At 46.0% G+C, this 16778-nt stretch overlaps 1 protein-coding gene across 2 annotated transcripts in view; it reads left to right on the top strand.

The window, feature by feature from the left end:
* The window catches only part of LOC140727447 (1,4-alpha-glucan-branching enzyme-like), a 528898-nt gene that overhangs the window by 491757 nt on the left and 20363 nt on the right, over positions 1-16778 (top strand). For both annotated transcript variants that reach the window (XM_073044749.1, XM_073044748.1), the window contains exons 14-15: positions 8253-8383; positions 13312-13429. In XM_073044749.1, the coding sequence (XP_072900850.1) occupies positions 8253-8383; positions 13312-13429 (249 nt within the window). The remainder of the gene's footprint in view (positions 1-8252; positions 8384-13311; positions 13430-16778) is intronic.

Below are 16778 nucleotides of genomic sequence, written 5' to 3'. Positions count from 1 at the left end.
TATGCCACAGTTGGAGAGGGTGAGAGGTGGTGGAGAGATGACAGGTAAACTGATTCAGTGTGATGCTTACCTGATGTGGGAGGTCAGGGATACTGATGGTGCCTCCGGCTGCTACAACTGTGAAAAGTGTGTCCAGGTTCAGCTCCTGAAGGACCGTGTTGGGGCACTGGAGAAGCAACTGCATGACCTCAGGTTCATCCGGGAAAACAAGAGTTTTCTGGACAGGACCTACAGCGAGATCGTTACATCAAAGATACCAGAGGAGAGAACGGGGGCGACGATGAGGAAGGGATGGATGCTTGGAGTACAGGAGACCCTGGGGGATGTACCTCTCATAAACAGGTTCACCCTCTTGGAAGCTGTCAGGACAGAAGATACTGCCAGTCTGAGAGGCGGACAGGTCTGCGAGTCAAAAATTTGCGCTGAAGCAAAGTCGAAGAGTCAGATGTAGGCAGAGCCGTGGTAGTAGGGGACTCCATAGTGAAAGGTACAGAAAGGGGTTTCTGCGGCAATATGCGGGATTTAAGGATGGTGTGTTGCCTCCCTGGTGCCAGGATCCAGGATGTCACAGACTGATTGCACGGCATCTTCAAGGGTGAAAGTGAACAGCCGGAAGTGGTAGTGCATGTCGGCACAAATGATGTCGGGAAGAAGAGGAAAGAAATTCTGCAGCGTGACTTTAGAGAACTTGGAAAAACGCTGAAAAGCAGGACCACCAGGGTGGTTATCTCCAGTTTGCTTCCATTTCCTTGTGCTGGTGAGGGTGGGAATAGGGAGATAGGGGATCTCAATGTGTGGCTGAGGAGCTTGGTGCGGGAAGCAGGGTTTTAGATTCTTAGACCAGTGGGATCTGTTTTGGGGTAAGGATGAATTGTACAAAAGGGACGGGTTGCACCTTAACAGGCGGGGGACCAGCATTCTGGCAGGCAGGTTTGCCACTGCTACACAGGTGTGTTTAAACTAATAAGTTGGGGAGGAGACGAACTGGAAATGTAAAGATGGAGTTAAAGGGAAAGAGAGAGTAAGAAAGTTAAGAAAGACAACATAATTAAAGGGGCAGAAAGCTCAGGAAGACACCGGTGAGTATGGCCAAGTGCAATAGGAATCGATGTGAGAAGCGAGGGGAGTAATGGATTAAAAGCATTATATATGAATGCACGAAGTATAAGAAATAAAGTGGATGAGCTTGAGGCTCAGTTGGAAGTTGGCAAGTATGATGTTGTAGGAATAACAGAGACATGGCTGCAAGAGGTCCAGGGCTGGGAAATGAATATTCAAGGATATACGACCTATCGAAAGGACAGACAGGTGGGCAAAGGGGGTGTGGTGGCTCTGCTGGTGAGGAATGAAATTCAGTCCCTTGCGAGGGGTAACATAGAATCAGGAGATATAGAGTCAGTATGGATAGAACTGAGAAATTGTAATGGGCAAAAAAACCCTAATGGGAGTTATCTACAGGCCCCCCAAATAGTAGCCTGGATAAAGGGTGCAAGTTGAATCAAGAGCTAAAATTAGCATGTTGCAAAGGTAATGCTATGGTTATAATGGGGGATTTCAATATGCAGGTAGACTGGGAAAATCAGGTTGGTACTGGACCCCAAGAAAGGGAGTTTGTGGAGTGCCTCCGAGATGGATTCTTAGAGTAGCTTGTACTGGAGCCTACCAGGGAGAAGGCAATTCTGGATCTAGTGTTGTGTAATGAACCAGATTTGATAAGGAGACTCAAGGTAAAGGAGCCATTAGGAGGTAGTGACCATAATATGATAAGTTTTAATCTACAATTTGGGAGGGAGAAGGGAAAATCGGAAGTGTCAGTATTACAGTTGAGCAAAGAGGACTATGGAGCCATGAGGGAGGAGCTGGCCAAAGTTGACTGGAAGGATACCCTAGCAGGGATGACAGTGGAACAACAATGGCAGGTATTTCTGGGAATAATACAGAAGGTGCAGGATCAGTTCATTCCAAAGAGGAAGAAAGATTCTAAGGGGACAACCATGGCTGACGAGGGAAGTCAAGGACAGTTTAAAAATAAAAGAGAAGAAGTACAACATAGCAAAGATGAGTGGGAAGTCAGAGGATTGGGAAACTTTTAAAGAGCAACAGAAGATAACTAAAAAGGCAATATGGGGAGAAAAGATGAGGTGCGAAGGTAAGCTAGCCAAGAATATAAAGGATAGTAACAGCTTCTTTAGATAGGTGAAGAGGAAAAAATTAGTTAAGACCAAAGTTGGGCCCTTGAAGGCAAAAACAGGTGAATTTATTATGGGGAACAAGGAAATGGCAGACAAGTTGAACAGGTACTTTGGATCTGTCTTCACTAGGGAGGACACAGACAATCTCCTAGATGTAATAGTGGCCAGAGGACCTAAGGTAATGGAGGAACTGAAGGAAATTCACATTAGGCAGAAAATGGTGTTGGGTAGACTGATGGGACTGAAGGCTGCTAAATCCCCAGGGCATGATGGTCTGCATCCCAGAGTACTTAAGGAGGTGGCTCTAGAAATCGTGGACGCATTGTAATCATTTCCCAATGTTCTATAGATTCAGGGGGAGTCCAGAACCAGAGGTTACAGTTTAAGAATAAGGGGTAGGCCATTTAGAACAGAGTTCAGGAAAAGCTTTACACCCAGAGAGATGTGAATCTATGGAATGCTCTGCCTCAGAAGGCAATGGAGGCCAATTCTCTGGATGCGTTCAAGAGTTAGATAGAGCTCTTAAAGATAGCAGAGTCAAGGGATATGGGGAGAAGGCAGAAACAGAGTATTGATTGTGGATGATCAGCCATGATCACATTGAATGGCAGTGCTGGCTCGAAGGGCCAAATGGCCTACTCCTGCACCTATTGTCTATTGTCTAAATGTACATAAAGACTTGGCCTCCAAAGCTGCCTGTGACAACGAACTCCACAGATTCACCACTTTTCTGGCTAACAACATTCCAAATGCACCCCTGTATTCTGAGGCTGTCTCCTCTAGTTTTAGACTCTCCCACCAAAGGAAACATCCTTACTGCATCCACTCTATCAAGGCCTTTCACCATTAGGTAGGTTTCAATGAGGTCACCCCTCCTTCTTCTGAATTCCAGTGAATACAGGCCCAGAGCCATCAAATGTTCTTCATATGACAAACCATTCAATCCAGGAATCATTTTTGTGAACCTCCTTTGAACCTTCCCCAGTTTCAACACATCCTTTCTAAGATAAAGGACTTAAAACTGCTCACAATACTCCAAGTGACATCTCAAAAATGCTTTATAAAGTCTCAACATTGCATATTTCCTTTTATATTAGTAAGTTTATATTTGGATTTGTAAGAATGCAGATGATACTAAAGTAGGTGGCGTTGTAGATAATGAAGTAGGTTTTCAAAGTTTGCAGAGAGATTTAGGCCAGTTAGAAGAGTGGGCTGAATGATGGCAGATGGAGTTTAATGCTGATAAATGTGAAGTGCTACATTTTGGTAGGAATAATCCAAATAGGATTTACATGGTAAATGGTAGGGCATTGAAGAATGCAGTAGAACAGAGTAATCTAGGAATAGATAGATAGATAGATAGATAGATAGATAGATAGATAGATAGATAGATACTTTATTCATCCCCATGGGGAAATTCAACTTTTTTTTTCCAATGTCCCATACACTTGTTGTAGCAAAACTAATTACATACAATACTTAACTCAGTAAAAAATATGATATGCATCTAAATCACTATCTCAAAAAGCATTAATAATAGCTTTTAAAAAGTTCTTAAGTCCTGGCGGTTGAATTGTAAAGCCTAATGGCATTGGGGAGTATTGACCTCTTCATCCTGTCTGAGGAGCATTGCATCGATAGTAACCTGTCGCTGAAACTGCTTCTCTGTCTCTGGATGGTGCTATGTAGAGGATGTTCAGAGTTTTCCATAATTGACCGTAGCCTACTCAGTGCCCTTCGCTCAGCTACCGATGTTAAACTCTCCAGTACTTTGCCCACGACAGAGCCCGCCTTCCTTACCAGCTTATTAAGACGTGAGGCGTCCCTCTTCTTAATGCTTCCTCCCCAACACGCCACCACAAAGAAGAGGGCGCTCTCCACAACTGACCTATAGAACATCTTCAGCATCTCACTACAGACATTGAATGACGCCAACCTTCTAAGGAAGTACAGTCGACTCTGTGCCTTCCTGCACAAGGTGCCTTCAGTTCCCTGAAGGTGGAATCTCATGTGGATAGGGTGGTGAAGAAAGCTTTTGGTATGTTGGCCTTTATAAATCAGAGCATTGAGTATAGGAGTTGGGAAGTAATGTTAAAATTGTACAAGGCATTGGTAAGTACGAATTTGGAGTATTGCGTACAGTTCTGGTCACCAAATTATAGGAAAGATGTCAACAAAATAGAGAGAGTACAGAGAAGATTTACTAGAATACTACCTGGGTTTCAGCACCTAAGTTACAGGGAAAGATTGAACAAGTTAGGTCTTTATTCTTTGGAGCGTAGAAGGTTGAGGGGGGACTTGATAGAGGTATTTAAAATTATGAGAGGGATCGATAGAGTTGACGTGGATAGGCTTTTTCCATTGAGAGTAGGGGAGATTCAAACAAGAAGACATGATTTGAGAGTTAGGGGGCAGAAGTTTAGGGGTAACACGAGGGGGAATTTCTTTACTCTGAGAGTGGTAGCTGTGTGGAATGAGCTTCCAGTAGAAGTGGTAGAGGCAGGTTCGGTATTGTCATTTAAAGTAAAATTGGATAGGTATATGGACAGGAAAGGAATGGAGGGTTATGGGCTGAGTGTGGGTCAGTGGGACTAGGTGAGAGTAAGCGTTCAGCACAGACTAGAAGGGCTGAGATGGCCTGTTTCCGTGCTGTAATTGTTATATGGTTATATTCTACTCCTCTTGAAATGAAAGCTAACATTGCATTTGCCTTCCTCACCACAGACTCAACCTGCAAATTAACCTTTAGGGGATCCTGCACAAGGATTCTCAAGTCCCTTGGCACCTCACTTTTTATGCATTTTCTCTCCATTTAGAAAATTGTCAACCCTTTTATTTATTTTACCACAGAGCATGCCCATACACTTCCCATCACTGTATTCCATCAGCTGTTTCTTTGCTCATTCTCCTAATCTAATCCTTCCGTAGCCCTTCTGCTTCTTCAAAGTTACCTGCCTCTCCATTTTTCTTTGTATTGTCTGAAAATTTTGAAACAAACCATCAATTTCATTATCCTAATCATTGACATATACTGTAAAAAGAATCAATCCCAACACCAACTGCTTTGGAACACCACTTGTCAGCGGCAACCACCAGAAATAGGTCTCTTTAGAAACATAGAAAAACTACAGCACAATACAGGCCCTTTGACCCACAATGCTGTGCCAAATGTGTACTTACTTTAGAAATTACCTAGGGTCATCCATAGCCCTGTATTTTTCTAAGCTCCATGTACCTATCCAGGAGCCTTTTAAAAGACCCTATCATATCCGCCTCCATCACCGTTGCCAGCAGCCCAGTCCATGCACTCGCCACTCTCTGAATAAAAAAACCTACCCCTGACATCTCAGCTTCATAAGTCACTGGTCGCTCGGTCAGCATGTGTTCGTCTTGGGGAAGACAACTTCTGGCCCCGGCAAACTGAGGAATCTCATTTGTGTGTATTCTGCGTTATGTGTTGCCCGGTTTCAAATCCGCACCGCAAAATATCAGACAGAACACTATATGCAATTAACTGATTGAACTTTATAAATCTTAATCTGAATATAGGGCTAATAAAGAAAATAAAAAGAAAAGGGGCCCATTTTAAGAGAAAAGTCAAAAGTGCACGTTGGAGCTCAAATACGGCCATTCTTCAACCATCAACCTCCTCCGAGTGTCGCCGACCTTTGGACCCTCACTCCCAGTCCACTCCATCCGGTGGTCTACCAGCTCTCTCCACACGTCTTTCTTCTTCTCCTCTCACCAACCAAAGACCACAAAAATCTCTCTTCCAGACTCACAAGAAAGAACAATATTTCTCTCATTGGATAGCCCCCACATTCTAAAGTCCCATTATCTCTAGTCATAACCCAAACATTGCTGCTACGGAGAAACCATTACATTAGCAGTGAAACCTTACAGCGTGTTAGTTACATGTTGTAACGGAGGGACGGGAAGGTAGGCAGAGGGGGTGTCATGACTCTGCTGGTAAAGAACGGCATCAAATCAGTAGAAAGATGTGACATAGGATCAAAAGATGTTGAATCCTTGTGGATTGAACTAAGAAACTGCAAGGGTAAAATTACATTGATGGCAGTTATATACAGTCCTCCCAATGGTGGCTGGGAGGTTGGCCATAGGTTACAACAGGAAATAGAAAAGTGTATCAAAAGGGCAAAGTTATAGGAGTCAAGGGAGATTTTAATATGCAGGTTGATTGGGAAAATCAGGTTGGTAATAGATTTCAAGAGAAGGAGTCTGTTGAATGCCTAAGGTATAGCTTTTTAGAGCAGTTTGTCATTGAGCCTACTAGGGGATCAGCTATACTGGATTGGCTGTTATGTAATGAACCAGAGGTGATTTGAGAGCTTAAGGTAAAAGAACCCTTAGGAACCAGTGATTACAATATGATTGAGTTCAACTTGAAATTTGATCAAGAGAAAATAAGGTCTGATGTAGCAGTATTTCAGTGGAGGAATTGGCCAAAGTAAATTGTAAGAAGATGCTGGCAGGGATGTCAGCAGAGCAGTAATGGTGTGAGTTTCTGAGGAAGATGAGGAAGGTGCAGGATAGATGTATTCGAAAAACCAAGAAATACTCAAATAGTGAAATAGTACAACCATGGCTGACAAGGGAAATCAAAGCTAATGTAAAGCAGACAAGAGAGAATACAGCAAAGCAAAAATTTGTAGTAATGCAGAGGATTGGGAAGCTTTTAAAAACCTACAGAGAGCAACTAAAAGAATTATCAGGAGGGAAAAGATGAAATATGAAAACAAGCTAGCAAACAATGTCAAAATGGATATTAAGACCTTTTTCAAATATGTAAAGTATAAAAGAGAGATGAGAGTGGATGTAGGACCACTAGAAAATGACGATGGAGAAATAATAACGGAGGACAAGGAGATGGCTGATGAACTAAGTGAGTATTTTGTATCAGTCTTCACTGTGGAAGACACTAGCAATATGCCAGATGTTGAAGGTTGTGAGGGAACTGGAGCTGCAGCTCAATGACCTTCAGCTTGTGAGGAAAAGTGAGGCAGTAAAACACAGGAAGGTACAGTAAGGTATTCATCCCCAGGCTACAGGAGACAGATAAATGGGTGACTGTCGGGACAGGGAAAGAGGAATGTCAGATAGTGGAGAGCACCCCTGTGGCCATCCCCCTCAACAATAAGTACTGTACTCCATTTTGAGTACTGTTGGGGGGCACAGCCTACCTGGGGAAAGCAACGGCAGTCACGCCCCTGTGGCTCAGTAAGGTAGAGAAATGGAGTGGATGGCAGCAGTAAGAGGGGACTATATAGTCGAGGACAGATCAGTGATTCTATGGACACAAAAAGGAATCAGAATCAGGTTTATTATCACCAGCATGTGACATGAAATTTGTTAACTTAGCAGCAGCAGTTCAATGCAATACATATTCTAGTAGAGAGAGAAAAAATAATAAATAAACAAGTCAATTAATTATGAATATTGAATAGGTTATTTAAAATGTGCAAAAACTGAAATACTGTATATTTAAAAAAATGTAGTGTCCATTTAGGAATCGGATGGCAGAGGGGAAGAAGCTGTTCCTGAATCGCTGAGTGTGTGTCTTCAGGCTTCTGTACCTCCTACCTGATGGTAACAGTGAGAAAAGGGCATGTCCTGGATGCTGTAGGTCTTTAATAATGGACGCTGCCTTTCTGAACACCACTCCCTAAAGATGGTAGTTTGCCTCCCAGGTGCCAGAATCTGAGATGTTTCTGGAAGTGTCCGCAATATCCTGAAAAGGGAGGGCGAGCAGGCAGAAGTTGTGGTACATATTGATATCAGCGACAGGAAGAAAAGGGGAGGAAGTCCTGAAAACAGAATACAGAGAGTTGGGAAGGAAGCTGAGAAGCAGGACCTCAAGGGTAATAATCTTGGGATTGCTACCTGTGCCACTCAACAGTGGGGGGGTTTTAAAGGAGGTGTGTCGGGGAGGGGTTTGAAGGAGATGTGTGGGGAACGGATAAAGGAGAGGTGAACGTCTCATCCAGCCACACTGCTGTTTTTATTTAATAACACACGGACATTGATATTTTTCCACCCTAGGCCTACGTCAGTGAGAAGCATGAAGAAAACAAGGTCATCGCCTTTGAGCGTGCAAATTTGCTCTTTGTTTTCAACTTCAACCACGAGAAAAGTTTTCCTGACTACAGAGTTGGAATCGATCTACCTGGGAAATATCCTTTCACGTGCTTTCTGTGTGCTCTTGAATGCTGAAAGGGGCACAGCCCCATGGGGTAAATCTCCACAGGGTACACCCATGGGGCAAATCTCCACAGGGCAATTCCCATGGTACAAATCTCCTCAAAGGGGCACATCGCATGGGGCAAATCTCCACAGGTTACACCCCATGGTTTAAAGCACCACAGGGCACATCCCATGTGACATATCTCCACCTGGTACCCCATGGGGTAAATATACACAGGATAAATCCCCATGGGAAAATCTCCACTGGGTACACCACAGGGGACCATTCTCCACGGGATACTCCCCATGGTGCATATCTCCACAAGAGGCAAATCTCCACAGGGCACATCCCATGGGGCATATCTCCACAGGGCACACCCCATGGTAAAAATCTCCACAGGGTTCATTCCTATAGGACAAATACTGCAGGGTACACCCATGTGGCAAATCTACACGAGGCACATCCTGATGAGGCAGATCCCACAGGGAAGATCTCTACCTGGTACACACCATGGGACAAATCTCCACAGGGCACACCTCATAGGCAAATCTCCACATGGGACACCCCACGGGGCAAATCTCCACAGGGCACACCCCCCATGGTAAAAAATCTCCACAGGGTACACCCCATGGGGCAAATGTCCACAGAGTAAATCCCCATGATACGAATCACCACAGCGCATACCCCATGGGGAAATCCACACAGGGCACCCCTTATGGGGCAAATCTCCACAGGGTAATTCCCCAGGGGACAAATCTCCACAGCTTGGGCGAAGTGATCGTTTGACTCTCAGGAGCTCATGCTCAGGCCACTGCTAAGTAGGTAGTGTAGCAAGGAGAGACCAATGGATGGTGGGTTGGCTGCAGGTCAGTTTCCTGCTGTTTCTGTTTTAATTTCAGATTTCCAGTATCTGCAGATTATAAACACAAGAGATTCTGCAGATGCTGGAAATCTGAAGCAACGCACACAAAATGGGTGTAGAAACTCAGCAAGTCAGGCAGTATCAATGGAAATTAATTAACAGTCAATGTTTTAGGCTGGACTAGAAAGGCAAAAGGAAGAAGCCAGAATAAGAGGGTAGGAGGAAGAGGAGTACATGCTGGCAGGTTATAGGTGAGGGGAGGAGATGAAGTGAGAAGCTGGGAAGTGATGGGTGGAAGAGGTAAAGGGCTACAAGAGAAGGAATCTGATCGGAGAAGATGGTGGACCAGAGAGCAGTGATGAAGCAAGCGAGGAGAAGAGAAGAGATATAAGAAGAGTCAGAATAGAGAATGGAAAAAGAGAGAAGGGTGAAGAGGGAGGAATTGCCACAAGTTCTAGAAATTGATGTTCATGCCATCCAGTTGGAGGCTACCCAGATGAATATGAGGTGTTGCTCCTCAAACTTGGGTTAGGCTTCATGGTGGCAGTAGAGGTGGCCATGGACCAACATGTCAGAATGGGGATGGGAAGTAGAATTGAAATGGGTGGCCTCTGGGAAATTCTTCCTGTTGTGGCAGATGGAGTCAAGGTGTTTGACAAAGTGTTCCCCCAATCTATGTCGAGTCTCATCAGAGGCCACACTGGGTATCATCTGTGGAGGTACCCCTCCGTTACACAGTGTAGTGGGGGCATACTCCATGGTGGTTATTCAGAAGGATGGGATAGACTCTGAGGGGAGGTATTAAATAGCCATGCGATGGCTCACCAAAAGCCAGCACAAGCAGGTGGCCTTTCCTCCTGGAGCACAGATTTACAGCTGTCAACATGTTTCTCAACCTCTTCCTGCACATGACCCTCTGTGCTCCCCCTCCCCACTGCTAATCCTGGAGTGTCAGGTCCAGTTGCCCATGGCAGAGCATCAGGCAGCATGGGGACGCTAATCGGATCGGCAGAGCTCTGGGCCACGAGGAAGGCTCATCCTCTGGCAGTGAGGATAAGTGATGTTTCTCATCATCTGTTGGTGCTGATGATTCATGACATTCTTGCTCTCATGGAGAAGCTGGTCTCGAGGGGAGACTCCCCCAGGGCAGGAATCAGGCTGCCTCTGTGACCCTGTGTCCAGCTTGTCCAGCATCATGACTGGACAGCAATTGACTTTCCAGATGAGCTTCTGTTTACGAAATGCCTGGCTCTAGGAGTTGTATGTGTGGGAGGAGGCTCGCACTGGGCCTGGCCATCCTGGGGAGCGGGAGCTGCAGCTGCAGACGATCTCTCGGTGTCTGTCTCCCTCTGCTGATGAGTGAATGCATTGAACCCACATCCTTAATTACACCACTGAGTGATCGCAGAGTAACGTGGCCTCAGTCCAAACACCAGGGCCTCGTATCCAAATCCACTCTCAAGGAGCGGCAGCCCGAGGCAAACCTGGCACCCCACTACCCTGTGGTCTCTGTTTGCAAAGGTGAACCATGCTGAATCTCCATGTCAGGTCACAGCTGTTTGGACAGTCACTGCCCGCCTGACTCAAATGTCTTCCCCCAGAGCTGGCCAGCACTATTCACCCATCCCCTATGTCTGTGAGAGAATGGGGGAGCCAGCTCCTGCAGCCACTGGTGAAAGTGCTCCCACAGAGCCAGCCATGCCTAAGGGGAAGCTTAGCACGATGATTTCCAAAATTCAAAGTAAATTTATTATCAAAAGTGCATTCTGCATATGTCACCATGTACAATCCCTGAGATTAATTTCCTTGCAGGCATTCACAGTAACTACAAAGAAACACAACAAAATCAGTGAAAAGTCGCACATCCAAATTTGGACAACTTGCAAAGGCTAGAGGCGTTGGAGTTCCGAGTTCAGTCCCGGCGTCCTCTGTAACGAGTCTTTGTATGTCCTGCTCGTGGAAAGCATGGGTTTTCCCTGGTTTCCTCACACAGTCCATAGATGCAGTGGGCCATTCTAATGATGTAGCTAAGAGTGAAGTCGGGGTTGCGGGGCAGTGCAGCTCAAAGGGGCAGAAGGGCCTATTCCACGCTAAATAAATAACTTTGAGAATATGAGTCCTTTAGAGTGAATCCATATACTGTGAGTGAAGTTATCACCTCTGGTCCAAGAGCCTGATGGTTGAGGGGTAATAATTGTTCCAAACTCTGGTGGTGGGGGTCAGAAGGCAGCGGCAAGGAGACAGCCTGGCCAGAATGGTGGGGCTCCTCAATGATGGATGCTGCTTTCCTGTGATAGGTTTGAGAGGAGCTGTGAGTGTAGTCTGGACAAGGGACTGCAGTGGTTTCTATAGACGGTGAACAGGGCAGCCTGTGTGTGCTGTTGTGGAGAGAGGAGATGTCGATGAGGTCCCGATGGACCATCGTTGTAGAGAGTGACTACAGTTGCATACCCGTGTGTGCTGGTGTGGAGAGACGAGGGATGGATGAAGAACCAATGAACCGTCAGTACAGCTGAACCGACCCCCCACCCCCACCCCATTTGTGCTGCTGCAGAGTGAAGAGGAGTTTGGGGGGAGTGGATAGGGTGCTGATGGACCATCAGTGTTGATTACAGTTGGACCCTCCCGTAAGCGATGGTGCAGAGTGAAGAGGTGTTTGAGGGGGCAGGATGGGATCCTGATGGACTGTCGATGTAGAGAGAGATTATAACTGGACCCCCATGTGGTAGCACACCCTCTGGGTGTGGCTCACAACTGTTGCATCAAGGTCCCCCCCGGTACAGGGTTCTGACTGATAGGAAAGTTCACACTCATGACCACACACTGGGCCTTGTGATCGACAGAGGTTGAAAAGAGAAACTAGGCAAATGATCTGCTGAGTTCATGAAATTGCACAGGAATCAAACAGTAGGATTTGCCACAGGGTGCAGGTCACATTAGGGTCCAGGCACAGGAAGGGGAGGAGCTGGACGACAGGGTGGTCAGAGGTGGGGGAGCGCCTGGTGAGGGTCCTGTGTGCAGCCAAGTGCTCTCTGCAGTACAGTATGTGTATCCTACCTCTGGGCCAAGATCCCCAGTCTCTGATGTCAATTCTACACTCTCCAGGTCATTGAATTGCCATTCAACCCTGCATGAATACAGGCAAGTGAAGCAGTGTTCCTCTGGAGCCAAGTACAAACACAGTACCAACAGTCACACACAACGCAAAGCACATTATGATACAGTAATCATACAGTCACAAAAATAATAATAAAGCCCAAGTTCCTGAGTGTCATGTCTTGTAGATTGATAGCGCTATTGGTAAGAATAAACCCAAAACAACCCAATCATCACATGCTCATGCAGCTGAAGAAACACGCAGTCCAGCTCTTTACACCACACCACACCGGAGAGCAGCAGCAATGGGAACGGCCAGCTCCCAACCCAGTCTTTGGGCCATGATCCACGATTATCAGTCCATAGTCACCTGGCCATATTCTATGGTCTCCAGTCCCAGGTCACTGAGCCTTAATCTCCTGTCCCTTGGCCGTGAACCCCAATCCCTGGTCCAGGTGCTGTGATTACACAAACTCGGTCCCTGATCCCTGGATCCTGGTCCCTGATCCCCAGCTGTAATCCCCGGATCGTGGTCTCTGATATCCGGCTGTAATTGATAGATCCTGGTCCCTGATCTCTGCACCCAACTGTAATCCCTGTATCCAGGTCTCTGATGCCCTGCTGTAATCCCTGGATCCTGGTCACTCATCACTGGCTACAATCCCTGGATCCAGGTCACTGGTCCACGGCTGTAATCTCTGGATCCTGGTCCATAGTCTCTGGCTGTAATCCCTGAATCAAGGTCTCTGGTCCCCGGCTGTAATCCCTGGATCCTGGTGCATGATTCCTGGCTGTAATCCCTGGATCCAGGTATCTGACCCCTGGCTGTAATTCTGGAATCCAGGTCTCTGGTCCCGGGCTGTGATCTCCATGTCTACTACACTGGGAGTTACTTCTAAATAATAGTTCTGTGTGAATATTGAAATGTGCAGATGTGTTTTCCTTAATTCGTACTGCAGGTATAAGATCGTACTGGACAGTGACGCTGCAGATTATGGAGGTCACAGCCGATTGAACCATGACACCGAGTTCTTCACAGAACCACAACCCCAGAACAACCGGCCCAACTCTCTGCTGGTGAGTGTTTACTGTCCCCTCAGCAGAAAGCTCCACAGGAATACGACTGCTGCAGAACGTGGGTCACACCAGGGTCCAGGCACAGCAAGGGTGGGAATGAGGAGAGGCGCAGGATTTGGTGTGTGGCCAGGTTCTCTCTGCAGCCACGGCAACATCTCCCTAGATATCATCTCTGCACAGGGCTTGGTGATGTCTAGATGGGGCTCAGTGATGTCTGGACAGGGCTCAGTGATGTCTGGATGGGGCTCAGTGGTGTCTGGACGGGGCTCAGTGATGTCTGGATGGGGCTCAGTGATGTCTGGACGGGGCTCAGTGGTGTCTGGACGGGGCTCAGTGATGTCTGGACGGGGCTCAGTGATGTCTGGACGGGGCTCAGTGGTGTCTGGACGGGGCTCAGTGATGTCTGGACAGGGCTCAGTGATGTCTGGACGGGGCTCAGTAGTGTCTGGACGGGGCTCAGTGATGTCTGGACGGGGCTCAGTGATGTCTGGACGGGGCTCAGTGGTGTCTAGATGGGGCTCAGTGATGTCTGGATGGGGCTCAGTGATGTCTGGATGGGGCTCAGTGGTGTCTGGACGGGGCTCAGTGGTGTCTGGACGGGGCTCAGTGATGTCTGGACGGGGCTCAGTGGTGTCTGGACGGGGCTCAGTGGTGTCTGGACGGGGCTCAGTGATGTCTGGATGGGGCTCAGTGGTGTCTGAACGGGGCTCAGTGGTGTCTGGACGGGGCTCAGTGATGTCTGGACGGGGCTCAGTGGTGTCTGGACGGGGCTCAGTGGTGTCTGGACGGGGCTCAGTGATGTCTGGACGGGGCTCAGTGGTGTCTGGACGGGGCTCAGTGATGTCTGGACGGGGCTCAGTGGTGTCTAGATGGGGCTCAGTGATGTCTGGACGGGGCTCAGTGGTGACTGGACAGGGCTCGGTGATGTCTGGACATTGTGTCTGGACCGTGCTTCATAATACCTAGGCATCAGTTTAGCAACTGCCCACATGGCTGGGCTGTTGTTACTAGAGCTCCCTCTACAGGTCTGTAATCTCCTGAGAGGAGAAAGAATAAATGTGGGACAATTCCTCTGCTGCCCCTGCAAGTGATGCCACAAGAACCACTGGCGATGATTTTTGTATTATCGGTGGGGACGGGGGAAGTACCAGGGCATTGGAGGGTTGCAAATGTTGTTCCCTATACAACTTCCACATAATCCAATATTACTTTTACTAGGTGATATTGAAGGGATAAAACCGATACCCAAATTGAATAAATATCAGAAAGCATTTATAAAAATTGCATTGGCAGTAGCCAAAAAGGCTATTGCAGTTACTTGGAAATCGGATACATATTTAAGTATAGATCGTTGGAAGAAAGAAATTTATGGCTGTATTCCACTTGAAAAAATTACTTATAATTTAAGAGATAAATATGAAACATTTTTGAAAATTTGGCGCCCTTATTTACAAAAGACAGGATTAAATATATAGGTGCTCCGAAGATGAAATAATTGGTTATTTGGGGAAAGAAAGAAATATATATACTAAAGTTATTACGAACTCCATGGAGCATGTGGGGATCTTCCAATATCCAGGCATTCCTTTTTTTTTTCTTTCTTTCTTTCTTCTTTTTTTTCTGTAGGGATGTTAGGGGGGAGGGGTTAAGGGGAGGGGGATGGGTAATATACATTTTTTTCATATACTTTTATTCTGTAATTACTTGAAAACATAATAAAAAAAGTTTAATAAAAAATGTTAAGCTTTGTAACTTCAAAACATTAAACTAATTCAAAGGAGGAAAAAAAAGAAAGGGAGTAGTGATAACCCAAGAAATTACAGACCAGTGAGTCTGACTTCAGTGGTGGGTAAGTTGTTGGAGAAGATCCTGAGAGCATTTATGAGCATTTGGAGAGACATAATCTGATTAGGAGTAGTCAGCATGGCTTTGTGAAGGGCAGGTCCTGCCTTATAAGTTTGATTGAATTCTTTGAGGATGTGACTAAATACATTAATGAAACAGTGGATATAGTGTATATGAATTTCAGTAAAGCATTTGATAATATTCCCCATGCAAGGCTCATTCAGACAGTAATAAGGACGGGGATCCAAGGAGACATTGCTTTGTGGATCCAGAACTGGCTTGCCCACAGAAGGCAAAGTGTGGTTGTAACCATATAACATATAACCATATAACAATCACAGCACGGAAACAGGCCATTCCGGCCCTCCTAGTCCGTGCCGAACTCTTAATCTCACCTAGTCCCACCTACCCGCACTCAGCCCATAACCCTCCACTCCTTTCCTGTCCATATACCTATCCAATTTTACCTTAAATGACACAACTGAACTGGCCTCTACTACTTCTACAGGAAGCTCATTCCACACAGCTATCACTCTCTGAGTAAAGAAATACCCCCTCGTGTTTCCCTTAAACTTTTGCCCCCTAACTCTCAAATCATGTCCTCTCGTTTGAATCTCCCCTACTCTCAATGGAAACAGCCTATTCACGTCAACTCTATCTATCCCTCTCAACATTTTAAATACCTCGATCAAATCCCCCCTCAACCTTCTACGCTCCAATGAATAGAGACCTAACTTGTTCAACCTTTCTCTGTAACTTAAGTGCTGAAACCCAGGTAACATCCTAGTAAATCGTCTCTGCACTCTCTAATTTATTGATATCTTTCCTATAATTCGGTGACCAGAACTGTACACAATATTCCAAATTTGGCCTTACCAATGCCTTGTACAATTTTAACATTACATCCCAACTTCTGTACTCAATGCTCTGATTTATAAAGGCCAGCGTTCCAAAAGCCTTCTTCACCACCCTATCTACATGAGACTCCACCTTCAGGGAACTATGCACTGTTATTCCTAGATCTCTCTGTTCCACTGCATTCCTCAATGCCCTACCATTTACCCTGTATGTTCTATTTGGATTATTCCTGCCAAAATGTAGAACCTCACACTTCTCAGCATTAAACTCCATCTGCCAACGTTCAGCCCATTCTTCTAACCGGCATAAATCTCCCTGCAAGCTTTGAAAACCCACCTCATTATCCACAACACCTCCTACCTTAGTATCATCAGCATACTTACTAATCCAATTTACCACCCCATCATCCAGATCATTTATGTATATTACAAACAACATTGGGCCCAAAACAGATCCCTGAGGCACCCCGCTAGTCACTGGCCTCCATCCCGATAAACAATTATCCACCACTACTCTCTGGCATCTCCCATCTAGCCACTGTTGAATCCATTTTATTACTCCAGCATTAATACCTAACAACTGAACCTTCTTAACTAACCTTCCATGTGGAACTTTGTCAAAGGCCTTGCTGAAGTCCATATAGACT

This window comes from Hemitrygon akajei, chromosome 5 (assembly GCF_048418815.1).
Source record: "Hemitrygon akajei chromosome 5, sHemAka1.3, whole genome shotgun sequence".
NCBI lineage: Eukaryota > Metazoa > Chordata > Chondrichthyes > Myliobatiformes > Dasyatidae > Hemitrygon > Hemitrygon akajei.
The sequence above is the reverse complement of the archived record's forward strand: the minus strand, read 5'-3'. Positions and strand labels throughout refer to the sequence as shown.